Source organism: Macrobrachium nipponense, chromosome 34 (assembly GCF_015104395.2).
Source record: "Macrobrachium nipponense isolate FS-2020 chromosome 34, ASM1510439v2, whole genome shotgun sequence".
NCBI classification, from domain to species: Eukaryota; Metazoa; Arthropoda; class Malacostraca; order Decapoda; family Palaemonidae; genus Macrobrachium; species Macrobrachium nipponense.
The window spans coordinates 29,393,161-29,406,974 of NC_061095.1; the positions used below are offsets into that span (position 1 = coordinate 29,393,161).

The window sequence follows — 13,814 nt, forward strand, 5'->3', positions numbered from 1 at the left end:
GGTTGTATTTGAATTGTTTTAGTTATTATTATTATTATTATTATTATTATTATTATTATTATTTTTTTTTTTTTTTTTTTTTTTTTTTTGCTCTATCACAGTCCTCTAATTCGACTGGGTGGTATTTATAGTGTGGGGTTCCGGGTTGCATCCTGCCTCCTTAGGAGTCCATCACTTTTCTTACTATGTGTGCCGTTTCTAGGATCACACTCTTCTGCATGAGGCCCGGAGCTACTTCAGCCTCTAGTTTTTCCAGATTCCTTTTCAGGGATCTTGGGATCGTGCCTAGTGCTCCTATGATTATGGGTACGATTTCCACTGGCATATCCCATATCCTTCTTATTTCTATTTTCAGATCTTGATACTTATCCATTTTTTCCCTCTCTTTCTCTTCAACTCTGGTGTCCCATGGTATTGCGACATCAATGAGTGATACTTTCTTCTTGACTTTGTCAATCAACGTCACGTCTGGTCTGTTTGCACGTATCACCCTATCCGTTCTGATACCATAGTCCCAGAGGATCTTTGCCTGATCGTTTTCTATCACTCCTTCAGGTTGGTGCTCGTACCACTTATTACTGCAAGGTAGTTGATGTTTCTTGCACAGGCTCCAGTGGAGGGCTTTTGCCACTGAATCATGCCTCTTTTTGTACTGGTTCTGTGCAAGTGCCGGGCATTCACTTGCTATGTGGTTTATGGTTTCATTTTTCGTATTGCACTTCCTACATATGGGAGAGATGTTATTTCCGTCTATCATACTTTGAACATATCTGGTTCTTAGGGCCTGATCTTGTGCCGCTGTTATCATTCCTTCAGTTTCCTTCTTGAGCTCTCCCCTCTGTAGCCATTGCCAATTGTCATCGCTGACTAGTTCTTTAGTCTGTCTCATGTATTGTCCGTGCATTGGTTTGTTGTGCCAGTCCTCTGTTCTTTCTGTCTTTCTCCTGTCTCTGTATATTTCTGGGTCTTCGTCTAGTTTTATTAGTCCTTCTTCCCATGCACTCTTTAGCCACTCGTCTTCACTGGTTTTTAGATATTGCCCCAGTGCTCTGTTTTCGATGTTGACGCAGTCCTCTATACTTAGTAGTCCTCTCCCTCCTTCCTTTCGTGTTATGTATAGTCTGTCCGTATTTGCTCTTGGGTGTAGTGCTTTGTGTATTGTCATTTGTTTCCTGGTTTTCTGATCTATGCTGCGGAGTTCTGCCTTCGTCCATTCCACTATTCCTGCGCTGTATCTGATTACTGGCACTGCCCATGTGTTTATGGCTTTTATCATATTTCCGGCGTTGAGTTTTGACTTGAGTATCGCCTTGAGTCTCTGCATATATTCTTTCCTGATTGTGTCCTTTATCTCTTGGTGTTTTATATCTCCTCCTTCCATTATTCCCAGGTATTTGTATCCTGTCTCATCTATGTGTTTGATGTTGCTCCCATCTGGTAGCTTTATCCCTTCAGTTCTCGTTACTTTGCCTTTTTGTATGTTGACTAAGGCGCATTTTTTCTATTATTATTATTATTATTATTATTATATTATTATTATTATTATTATTATTATTATTATTATTATTATTCAGCACAGCAGATGGACCCTATTCATATGGAACAAGCCCATTGGGACCATAGACTCGAAATTCAAGCTTTCAAAGAATATGGTGTTCATTGGAAAGAAGTAACAGAAGGTACAGGGAAATACAGAAAGAAATCACATGTTAGAAAAAACAAAAATAAATTAACAAATTAATAGATAAGTATATAAAAATATAAGTAAATTACTAAAAAGCAGTGAGAAATATATGAGGTAGTACAGGCAGTCCCCGGTTATTGTCGGAGGTGCCATTCTGACGGCTTGATGATAGGTGAAAATTGTTGATAACTGAAAATAGGTTATTTTTGGTGCTTATTTTGCATTGATAATCTTTACTTTTTATTTATATTTAATGCTAGGGTATTCTTGTTTATATTTTTAAGGTATTTTCTCATTCATTATTTTTACAGACCAAAAGATAAATGCAGTCATTTTGTAGAGTATGTACATATGCACACACCACTTTGATGTCTGTGAATTTGCTACACTTGTTGGCTCGCCTACATATGAAATTCATACAGTACTCAAAATATTTTTATGGTGATCAGAGATAAAATCTCAATGGTGGTGAAACATTCTTTTGCCTACTGTTATGATAGGCTTGATAATCATACTTAGAGTCAACTAAACTTGTAATGAATTGCAGTACAGTGAATCAAGCAAAGAAAAAAATGGCAACATGTACTCAAATACTCACTGAATTGTGTATAAAATTACCGTAGTTTGTTTGGTTTTGTGTTCTTATATTTATGATACAATATTATTATTATTATGATTTTTTTATCATCACAATCATCCTATTCGACTGGGAGGTTTTTATAGTGTGGGGTTACGTGTTCCATCCTGCCTCCTTAGGAGTTCACCACTTTTCTCACTGTGCACTGTCTCTAGTAGCACACACTTCTGCATGAGTCCTGGAGCTTCTTTGGCATCTAGTTTCCACTGATATATCCCAAATCCATCTTATTTCTATTTTCTTGTCTAGATACTTACAGATTTTTGCTCTTTCTTTCTCATCTGCTCTGGTGTCCCATGGTATTTCGACATCATTGAGTGATACTTTCTTCTTGATTTTGTCAATCAACATTTGGTCTATTGGCATGTATCACCCTATCTGTTCATATACTATAGTCCCAGAGGATCTTTGCCTGATCGTTTTCTATCACTCCATCAGGTTGGTGCTCGTACCACTTATTACTGCAAGGTAGCTGGTGTTTCTTGCACAGGCTCCAGTGGAGGCTTTTGCCACTGAATCATGCCCCTTTTTGTACTGGTTCTGTGCAAGCACCAGACATTTGCTTGCTATGTGATTTATGGTCTTATTTTTCATGTTTCATGTCCTGCATATGGATGAGATGATGTTTCCATCTATTGTTCTTTGGACATCACTGGTTGTTAGGACTTGATCTTGTGCCTCTGTTAGCATTCCTTCTGTTTCCTTCATGAGTTCTCCCCTCTGTAGCCATTGCCATGTTTCATTGCTGGTCCGTTCTTTAGTCTGCCTCGTACTGTCCGTGCATTGGTTTGTTGTGCCATTTTTTTCAGTCTCCTGTCTGTATATTTCTGGGTCTTCATCTACTTTTATCAGTCCTTCCCATGCAGTCCTGAGCCACTTGTCTTCACTGGTTTTCAGATTTTGTCCCAGTCTGCTCTTTATGTTGACACAGTCTTCTTTGCTTAGTGGCCTTCTCCCTCCTTTTTGTGTTATGTAAAGTCTGCCTGCATTTGCTCTTGGGTGTAGTGCTTTGTTTATGTCATGTGTTTCCTAGTTTTTGGGCCTATTCTGTGAAGTTCAGCCTTTCTTCACTCCACTTCTCCTGCTCTGTCTCATTATTGGTACCATGCATGTGTTTATGGCTTTCATCATATTTCCAGTGTTGAGTTTTGACTTTGAGTAAATTGCTTTAAGTTTCTGCATATATCCCTGATTGTGTCCATCTCATGGTGTTTTATATCCACTCCTTCTGTTATTCTCAGGTATATATATCCTGTCTCATCTTTGTGTTGGATGCTATTCCCATCTTGTAGCTTTATCCCTTCAGTCCTTGTAACTTTGCATTTTTGTATGTTGACCAAGGCATATTTTTCTATTCCAAGCTCCATCCTGATGTTGCCAGATACAATCCTTACAGTCTGGATTAGGATATCTATATCCTTAATGCTCTTGCTGTACACCTTGATGTCGTCCATGAACATCAGATGGTTAATTCTGTTACCTCCTTTCTTGAGTTGGTACCCATCATCCATCTTCTGCAGTACTTTTGTCATGAGAATCATGACTTGCTACGAAGAGTAGTGGGGACAGTGAATCACCTAGAAAGATCCCTCTCCTGATGTTAACCGCTGCTAGTCTTATCCCAGAGCTTATAAGTGCTGTATTCCAGTTGTACATTGATTTTTTTTAGGAAGCTGATGGTGTTTTCCTCCGGCCCATATATTTTAAGGTACTCTATTAGCCATGTGTGTGGTATCTTGTTGAAGGCTTTCTTATAGTCAATCCATGCCGTGCACAAGTTTGTTCTCCTCCTCTTTATTACCATTTTACCTAACAGGAGCTGGTCTTTTGTGCCCCTACACTTCATTCTGCAGCCTTTCTCTTGGTTGGGGGATGTTTGTATCCTCTAGGACTCTAGGTAATTGTATAGCCTTTCACTGATGATACCTGTTAGTAACTTCCACATATTATTGGTATGCAGGTGATAGGCCTGTAGTTACATGCTATACTTCCCTTGTTCTTGTCTTTCAGTATTAAGGATCTTCTCCCTGTGTTCATCCATTTGGGCGCACGGGCATCTTTAGTTGGTGTCTGACTGTGTCTGTCATGATCTTGGTGAATCTTTGTTTTATTCTTACCATTTCTCCTGCCTTGACTTTCTGGAACCATGTTACATGTTTGTTGTGTGATACTGGATTGCTCTGTATGTTTTCTCAGTCTCTTACTTGGTTTGGCTTTAGGAATTTCCTGGTGGTTGTCCCCTTTTAGTTGGCTGTATAGTCTTTTCTGGTTGGTTCTAAAGACTTTGTTCTGTTGGTATCCTTTACAGTAATACCTCAATCTTACAAGATTCAAGATGTGCAAATTCACATTAGTGAAAAATTTTCATTAGAATTAGAACCATTATCAGACGCAAGTTTTTCACAGACATGCGAACACAAACGCAACATTTTCGAGTCCTCAACAAACCCTACAAAAGTGTGTTTAATTTTTTTAATTTTTTAGCAATTATAGGTTTTCAAGCTTTTATGTGAGACTTAAATAACATTAAATAATAAAAATAATTCTCTCTCTCATTCTTTTACTGAGATGAGAGAATTCTTATGGAACATGTATGTACATACATATACAGGCGGTCACCGGGTTACGACGGTTCCGGCTTACGACGTTCCGAGGTTACGACGCTCTTTCTTAAATATTCAATGGAAAAATCCGTCCTGGGTTACGACGCTTGTTCCGAGGTTACGACGCTGACGCTTCCGACGCTCCGAGTTAACGACGCTTTTAAAAAACGCATACTATGATAAAAATCCTTTATAGTTTAGCACAGTATATTAATAAAAATAAGTTTCTGGTTAGATTACAACAAAAATTTTGAGATTATGATGATTTTCAACACTTTTTATGTTGTATTTTTCTATGTTTTTTTAGTGACGCCTCATTATGCGGAACTAGTTTTTCCGAGCGAATGATACTACTAGTTTACATATAACAGGTCCAAAAGCGCAAATAATGAAAAACTCATTGCTTGTTTTCCATAATAATAACAAAACGAAGTTCTGGTTTAGATTACAACGCAAATTCCAAGTATCCCAAAGAGACATTATCCAGTAAATTTGATCAGAGAGAGAGAGAGAGAGAGAGAGAGATAGAGAGAGAGAGAAGAGTAGGAGAGAGAGAGAGAGAGAGAAGAGAGAGGCGTCTTCCGACGCTCCGAGTTACGACGCTTTTAAAAAAACGCATACTATGATAAAAATCCTTTATAGTTTAGCACAGTATATTAATAAAAATAAGTTTCTGGTTAGATTACAACAAAAATTTTGAGATTATGATGATTTTCGACACTTTTTATGTTGTATTTTTCTATGTTTTTTAGTGACGCCTCATATGCGGAACTAGTTTCCGAGCGAATGAATACATACTAGTTTACATATAACAGTCCAAAAGCGCAAATGAAAAAATCATTGCTTGTTTCCAGTAATAATAACAAAACGAAGTTTCTGGTTAGATTACAACGCAAATTCCAAGTATCCAAAGAGAGACATTATCCAGTAATTTGATCAGAGAGAGAGAGAGAGAGAGAGAGAGAGAGAGAGAGAGAGAGAGAGGCGTCTTCCGACGCTCCGAGTTAAGGACAGAGAAGTGTTCGTTTCGTTAACGGCCTCTGACTCATGCCAGTAAATGTTTTTGTTGATACTAATAATATAAGCCTATTTAAAGATACGTTTACTTTAATTAGTCTATATGATACGTAAATAGTAATCCAACTGTTCTTGTAGCCCTCAATATTTGGCAAAATCGAAGTATCCAAAGAGAGACATTATCCAGTACGTAGTAATTTGATTCAGAGAGAGAGAGAGAGAGAGAGGGTCAGAGAGGAGAGAAAGAGAGGAGAGAGAGGAGATAGAGGATAAGAGAGCGAGAGAGAGAGAGAGAGAGAGTGAGAGAGAGAGAGAGAGAGAGAGCGGGAAAAAGAGGGAGAGAGAGAGAGAGAGAGAGACGCTTTGGCAACAATGGTCTCGGGGGTTTTTATAGCTTCCTTCTTCTTGATGATCGTGGATATTGTAGAAGGATTTCGACCATACTCGTTTGCCAAATCGACGATACGAACGCCACGTTCATGCTTTGCTATAATTTCATGTTTTGCTTCCATCGAAATCATTTTCTTGGGTTTTTTCTTATCACCTGCTTTGTCTTTAGCTTTGAGACCCATGGTTAATAATAAAATAGACAAAATAACACGAAAAATAGGCGCAAATACAACGAACTAAACAACGACGTGTTAACATGCAGCACCAACAAACAAACAGACTGAACGCCATTTATCGGTCGCCTATACAACTAACACTCATCGCAAAATCGTATCTCAAATATTTCGTTGTATATCAAAGCTTGTATTTTCGCAAATTTTCTGTTATATCTCAAAACATTCGTATATTAGGGCAATCGTATGTCAAGTTTCCATTGTAATTTGATCAGAGAGAGAGAGGAGAGAGAGAGGGGAGAGAGAGAGAGAGAGAGAGAGAGAGAGAGAGAGAGAGAGAGAGAGAGAGAGAGAGAGAGAGAGAGAGAGAGAGAGAGAGAGAGAGACGCTTTGGCAACAATGGTCTCGGGGATTGACGTAACGTTTATTTTCTGAACAGATAGGACAGAGAAGTGTTCGTTTCATTAAACGGCCTCTGACTCATGGCAGGAAATGTTTTGTTGATACTAATATATAAGCCTATTTAAAGATACATTTACTTTAATTAGTCTATATGATACGTAAATAGTAATCAGCTGTTCTTGTAGCCCTCAAGATTTTGCAAAATCACTCCAGGTTGTACATAAAACTTCAAGAATGTAGTGTCACCAGAGGATTACAATAGTTTTTACCTTCAAGAACCAGCATTCTTTTATGAAAATAACTCCAGGTTGTACATAAAACTACAGGAAACAACATGTAGTGTAACCAAAGGATTACAAGTAAGGTTTTTATAACTTTTTATTAGTTTAAGACATATTTCCAAGCGTCGTTCCGGCTTACGACGATTTTCGGCTTACGACGCGTCTCAAGAACGGAACCCCCGTCGTAACCCGGGGACTGCCTGTACATACGTATATGTTTATTAATATGCATTCCTGTTCAAGTACTATTGGATCTTATGAGCTTTGGCTTTAAACCTCTCTTTTTTTCATCTTCTGTTATGTTGTTTAGTCCATTTTCCTGTACCTGGTATTTTTTGTTCAGTTAGTATTGTTGTTATTATTATTAATTTTATTATGAGTAGAAAGTTAAAATAGAAACACAAGTAGAAAATCCAGAATATTGGGACAGGTATATTAGGGAAGTAAAACACTAGTAAATTGTTTTGAAGCGAATGTAAAATAATAGGGAATGTAGGTAAGGTGTAGCGCAAAAAAATAATTGATATAAAAATGGAAGACAAAATAAGAAAATTAGTGAATGTCAATCTCATAGGCAACAAGAATTTTGGCAGAATCAGAATGTGTTCATCGTCTCCGTAGTTAAACCAAAGCCAATCTATAAAAGCCGTGTCACTTCCAGGATGCCCTGCTTGTTTAGTTATGGAAAGGTGCACATAGCTCCAAATGGCCTTGGGGCAAAACTATCTGCTTGGTGGGTGGTGGCAAAGTTTATGAATACTTTTTGGTGATGGTAGGCTCTGATACAGCTTAGTTTTCATAAATTATTTCAACTTGCTTGAAAATGCCAGCATACTGTTCACCGTAAGGCTGTAACAATGACAAGGTGTTTGGAAAGCAGATTCCAAGTCTGCCCGTAAGTAGCAACATCTTGTTTCATCTGCAGGGTAAAGTTAAGAGAAGCAGGTACGTTCCAGACTGGTTGTGTTTTGTGCAGCTCGTCAAGATGGGAGCCTTCTGAATTCCATCATCTGTTTCTATCTTCACTGCAGGCTCTACTACTATTTCAAATTCAAGATCAGAAAAATGCTTACTGAAAACAACAAAAAGAACAGGAAAGCAAAGATACATCAGCATTTATAGTGTGCCCATGTACTTGTGATTTTTTATATTGTGCATTATGTATTTTTTTTCAGTTACCACAAATAACAAATGAAGCCTTTGAATCCTGTGACTGAGCTGTACTACATAATCCTCTCCAAGAGACAGTCATTTATAGAATTGTTAATAGTTGTAAATCTATCATTTTAAACATCTCCCATCCTATCAACATAAAATTGTTTTCCCACAAAATGTAACTAATTGAATTCCAAGTAAAGGTTGAAGTTAAGATTAATGTTTTTTCCAGCTTTCAGGAATCATATTAATGACGAAGATGGCAGTGGACCTCAGGTGCCTCAGCGTGTATGTGACCTCCAGTATGATTTGTCTCTTACAGATCCAGCAGCTCCACTCCAGCAAGATTGTAAGAAGCTTATTTGTATTTACATGTGTGTTTGTTAAAAAAAACTAGCTATGAGAATAGAGTGTAATTAGGGCAAAACTTTTATTTTGACTTAAGTTTCATGTACTTTCTAAAGATACAGAAATCTCAGTGGGACTGGTAGATATAAGTCCAAATGTGATAAGAAAAAATGAAAAGAAAGGGACATTAGTTTTAGATTTGTCTTGTGAAATTGTAGAAATTGAAGTAGACAGATAATTCCAATCCTTTTTAGTAGAGAAAGTAAGAGCACTGAATAAAGAATCTGGAGCTGGATAATTTCACAGGGTAAATGTGGCAAGTGGTGGGCTGATGGGCATTAGAAAATAACTTTAGATGGGAGGGTTTACCATTTCAGCTCCGCAGACCACTGGTCAAAATACAATAGAACCAGTAGAAGGAAAGAGAATCCAGACAAGAGATTAGGGCAGTGTCATTACCTAAACTGATGTCTTTGATTCATTCCTCTGGAGACAGTCAGTTTACAATTTTGACCTGAACCTACATGTATTTCTATTAACAAGTGAATAGATATTTTATGGTTAGCACAAAAAATGATATGGATGTCTTTTTTCAGATCACACAGTGCTTGCCAAATGGGAAGAGATGAGCAATGTTGGTGGTACGAAAGAAGAGGTGGTTAGTATCATTCAGTTACTCAGTTTTGTCTTTTATTACGTAAGTGCCATCAGTGCACCTCATTCGGTGCAATGTAGGCATTACTTAAGGTTCTTTGCAGTGTCCCTTTGGCCCCTAGCTTCAACTACTTTCATTCCTTTTACTGTATCTCTGTTTATATTGTTTCTGTCATCTTAATGTCCACCCTCTCCTAACAATTGTTTCATAGTGCAACTGTGAGGTTTTCCTCCTGTAACACCTTTCAAACCTTTTACTGTCAACTTCCATTTCAGTGCTGAATGGCCTTAGTTGCCCCAGTGCTTGGCATTATGCCAAAAATCTATATAAATAAAAAAAAATTAAGGCCTAAGATAAACGTGTAGTCATGCAATCATTATTTTTGTACATGAACTTTCATGTCAGATATATTCTTAGCTATAGTCTCCGACGTTCCCGACAGAATTTCAAATCTCGCAGCACACGCGACAGGTAGGTCAGGTGGTATAGCTTACCCGCCGCTGGGTGGTGGGAGTATGAACCAATCCCATCTTCTATTCAGATTTTCTCGCCGGGAACGACAACAACTGTTGTGGTTTCCTCTCGATAGATTTTTTTTCAATTCTCGCTTGTCTGGAGATCATTTTGGACTTTTTGGTGACGTATTCGTTCTGTTTGGCTTGGCATACGCTGTTTGTGGACCGGTTTTTTACTTTGCACTGGATTTTACTTGAAATGTCTGATTTAGATTCAGTAACTAAGACTCCTGTTTTGATTAGGGTATGTTCGGTTGAAGGATGTAAGGTGAGGTTGCCGAGAGCTTCGGTTGACCCTCACACCGTGTGTATGAAATGCAGGGGGAATGAGTGTGCGTTTAGTAATCCTTGTAAGGAATGTGAGGGACTGAATGAAGTTGAATATAAGGCTCTTTCTTCATACATTAGGAAGTTGGAGAGGGATAGAGTTCGTCAAGCGTCCTCTAGTAGTTCTAGTAGGTCTAGAGTGAGTGAGTTTGAATCTGACCCTAACATTAATGTAGAATTAGAACCTCCTTCCCAGGTTGCAGCCCCTGCTCCCCACGCCGAAGCCGAAGATTCGTCTTCGGAGGCGGCGGCTTTAAAGGCTACGATTCAGTCTATGGAATTGAAGATTCGCTTATTAGAACAAGGTAAGAGTGAGAGTGTTGGTGATCAGTGCAGTGCCTCCAGGGTTGTGGAGGGTGTGTCTGACCGGTTCCGTAGTGCCTCCAGGCCTAGACCTCTTCCAGACTCCCAGTTCCAGTGGAGGAGGAAAGTCGAAAGCCGCAGGAAGGCTGGGGAGAGCCCCCACCGGTCAGGCGTACCCTCGGCAGATCCTGAAGTACGCTCCCAGGCTGCCTCGGATCGTTTCAAGAAGGAGATCCTTCGTCAGTGTTTCTCCTCTTCTTCGCCATCACTGAAGCGTGGCTGGAACTCCCCGGATGCTTCGCGCCCGTTGAAGAGGGCTTGGAAGGCGCCCTGCAGTTTTTTGGCTTCCAGCCCAGAAGTCTTCCCTGAAGAGGCTTCTTTGGAAGTGAAGAGGCCCAGAAGATCCTGTGATCGCTCGTCTTCTCGCGCTCCGCGCTCTGCTGCTGCATTGGAAGAAGACCCTGTGGATTCTCCTACTAGAGTCCTTGCGGGACTCCAGGCTCAGATCTCGGCCCTGGCGGACTCTCTGGCTTTAAGATCTCGTAGGAGGAAGGACGCTTCTCTTCCGGTCAAGAGATCTAGACGCCCTTCTTCAGAGGATCGCTCTCCTCGACGTATGCGATCTCCTCCGTATGGGGAGGATTCGGCCGAGCGTAGGAGCTTGCGTGAGCAGCCCCACTCTCCTGGCTCCCTCTCAGTTTCGTCAAGGCGCCAGACGTCGGGCAGGCGCTCCTTGGATGGCGACGACTTTTCTCCCGATAGGCTCCCCGCTTCTGGTAGGCACTCCTCTCCTGTCAAGCATTCGTCTTCTAGTGTGCGTCCTAGCATAGAGAGACGCTCTGTGCAGAACAGGCTCCTTTCGTCGACTCCTTCAAGACGATCTTCTCCTCATCGACTCCGAGAACCTAGCAGGCGCCCGTCTCCGAGTAGGCGCTCGTCACCTGGCAGCCGCTCTCCTCTCGTTTCGGAACATGTGTCTAGTAGGCGCCTATCTCCTGTTAGGCGCTCTTCTCCTTTCAGACGTCAAGAGTCTAGTAGGAGCCATGCACCTGGTAGACGCCCTTCTCCTGGCAGCCGCTCTCCTGTGGATAGGCGTCAAGAGCCTCGGGTCCACCGTTCACCTGGTAGGCGCTCGTCATTTACGAGGCGCCCTACTCCTGACCGTTCTCCGCTTGACAGGCGCCAAGAGCCTCTCAAGCGCCCTTCTCCTGATGGGCGCTCGGCGCCTAGTAGCCGCTCTCCTCGCGACAGGCGCCAGGATTCTAGCAGGCGCTCTCCCTCTCGTAAGTGCCCTGTTGCTGGACACGGTTCTTCCCGTGGTAGGAGCCCAGACTCTCCTTTGTTCAAGATTTCTTCTTCCTCGAAGAGGGAGCCCGATCTCAGACAGGCCAGGTCAGATAGGCGTTCTTCGTTTTCGACTCGCCGTTCACCTGTTGACTTGACTTCTCCTGTGAGACTTCATTCTTCAGCTACACGCTCTGCTCCTGGAAGAACCTCTTCTTCTTCAAAGGATCCTCCACGCTCTCCTCTGCAAGAAGGCCAGGATGGCTCGGATGAAGAAACTAATACAACGGCAGCGGTTTCTTCTTACAAAAAGCTAACAGAGCTTCTACTTCAAGAATTTGGAGATTCCCTTAGCCCTACTGCTCCTCCTTCTCCGCACTCGTTGTTTTCCACGTCAAAGACAACGAAGGGATCGTCTTGCGTGAGAATGAAGCCGACCCTGTCCATGAAGAAGGTGCTTAGGAGCTTCGGTTCTTGGATGCTCTCCAAAGAGGAAGCAGGGAAAACGGTGTTTGCTTTCCCACCGTCGAAACTATCTGGACGTACTGGCTTTTGGTACGAGACAGGAGAGCCCTTGGGGCTGGGTCTCCCGTCTTCGGCTGATGCGGACTTTTCAGCATTAGTAGATGCCACGAGGAGATCAGCTCTTAACTCAGCTAAGACGACTTGGGCCATGAACGAGATCGATCACATTCTGAAAGGAATGTTCAGAGTGCTCGAAGTTTTCAACTTCCTTGATTGGTCGCTGGGAGTCTTGGCTAAGAAGACACAGGTTCCAGAGTCTTTCTCACCAGAAGACCTTCATTGCATTTTATCCTGTATGGATAAGTCTGTAAGAGACGGAGCGAGCGAAATCGCTTCCTTGTTTGGGGCGGGAGTGGTAAAGAAGAGATCCGTTTATTGCTCCTTCTTGATGAAGTCCGTCTCCCATGCTCAGAGGTCTTCGTCACTGTTTTCCCCACTCTCCGCTCAGCTTTTTCCCAAGCAACTAATTCAAGACATCTCGACATCACTTTCAGCTAAGGCTACGCAGGACCTTCTGGCCCAGTCGGCGAGGAAGCCTCGTCCTTCCTTCCCTGTCAAGACGAGAAAGGAGAAGTCAGGTGTTCAGGAACCCTTTCGAGGGGCTTCTTCCTCCAGACCCGCTTCGTTTAGAGGATGTAGGCCCAACAGGAGAGGGAAGACTTTCTCTAAGTCCGTCAAGACTTCTAAATAAGAAACAAGTCCTTCAGACAACGGTGGGTGCCAGGCTTTTAAGATTTGCAGAAGTCTGGGCCCAGAAAGGGGCGGATTCCTGGACCCTATCAATCATAAAGAGGGGTTACCTCATCCCTTTCACCTCAAGACCTCCCTTGACGACCACCCCAAGGGAGTTGACGGCCAAGTACAGGGACCCCATCATGAACCAGGCCCTCCGGCTAGCGGTAGATCAGATGCTAGAAAAGGAGGCAATCGAACTAGTAACGGACCTTCAATCAGCAGGCTTCTACAACCGCCTTTTCCTAGTTCCGAAATCCTCAGGGGGATGGAGACCGGTTTTGGACGTAAGCTCTCTGATCTTCTTTGTAGAAAAGAAGAAGTTTACGATGGAGACCACTTCTTCGGTGCTGGCAGCGCTTCGTCCAGGGGACTGGATGGTGTCCTTGGACTTACAGGACGCTTACTTCCACGTACCGATCCATCCTTCCTTGAGGAAGTTTCTCAGGTTCATGATGGGGGGAAGAGTATATCAATTCAGGGCTCTGTGCTTCGGCCTCTCGACGGCCCCCCAAGTGTTCACGGGAATCTTGAGGAATGTAGCTCAATGGCTTCATTTGGAGGGGGTGAGGATATCCCTGTACCTAGACGATTGGCTTATAAGGGCCAATTCGACTTACAGAAAACCTTGGAATTGACAAGTTCTTTGGGGCTTTTAGTCAATTTCCAGAAGTCAAGTTTAATTCCCAAACAAGAGTGCGTTTATCTGGGGATCCGGATGAACTCTCAGAGTTTTCGGGCTTTTCCATCTCAGGAAAGGATAGCCCGGGGACTCGAGAAAGT

At 41.9% G+C, this 13,814-nt stretch overlaps 1 protein-coding gene across 1 annotated transcript in view; it reads left to right on the forward strand.

The window, feature by feature from the left end:
- Window positions 1–13,814, forward strand: part of LOC135208004 (uncharacterized) — a gene marked incomplete in the record, with an annotated part of 189,155 nt that overhangs the window by 109,315 nt on the left and 66,026 nt on the right. The window contains 2 exon segments of the mRNA XM_064240099.1: window positions 8,575–8,691; window positions 9,287–9,348. Coding sequence (XP_064096169.1) covers window positions 8,575–8,691; window positions 9,287–9,348 — 179 coding nt within the window.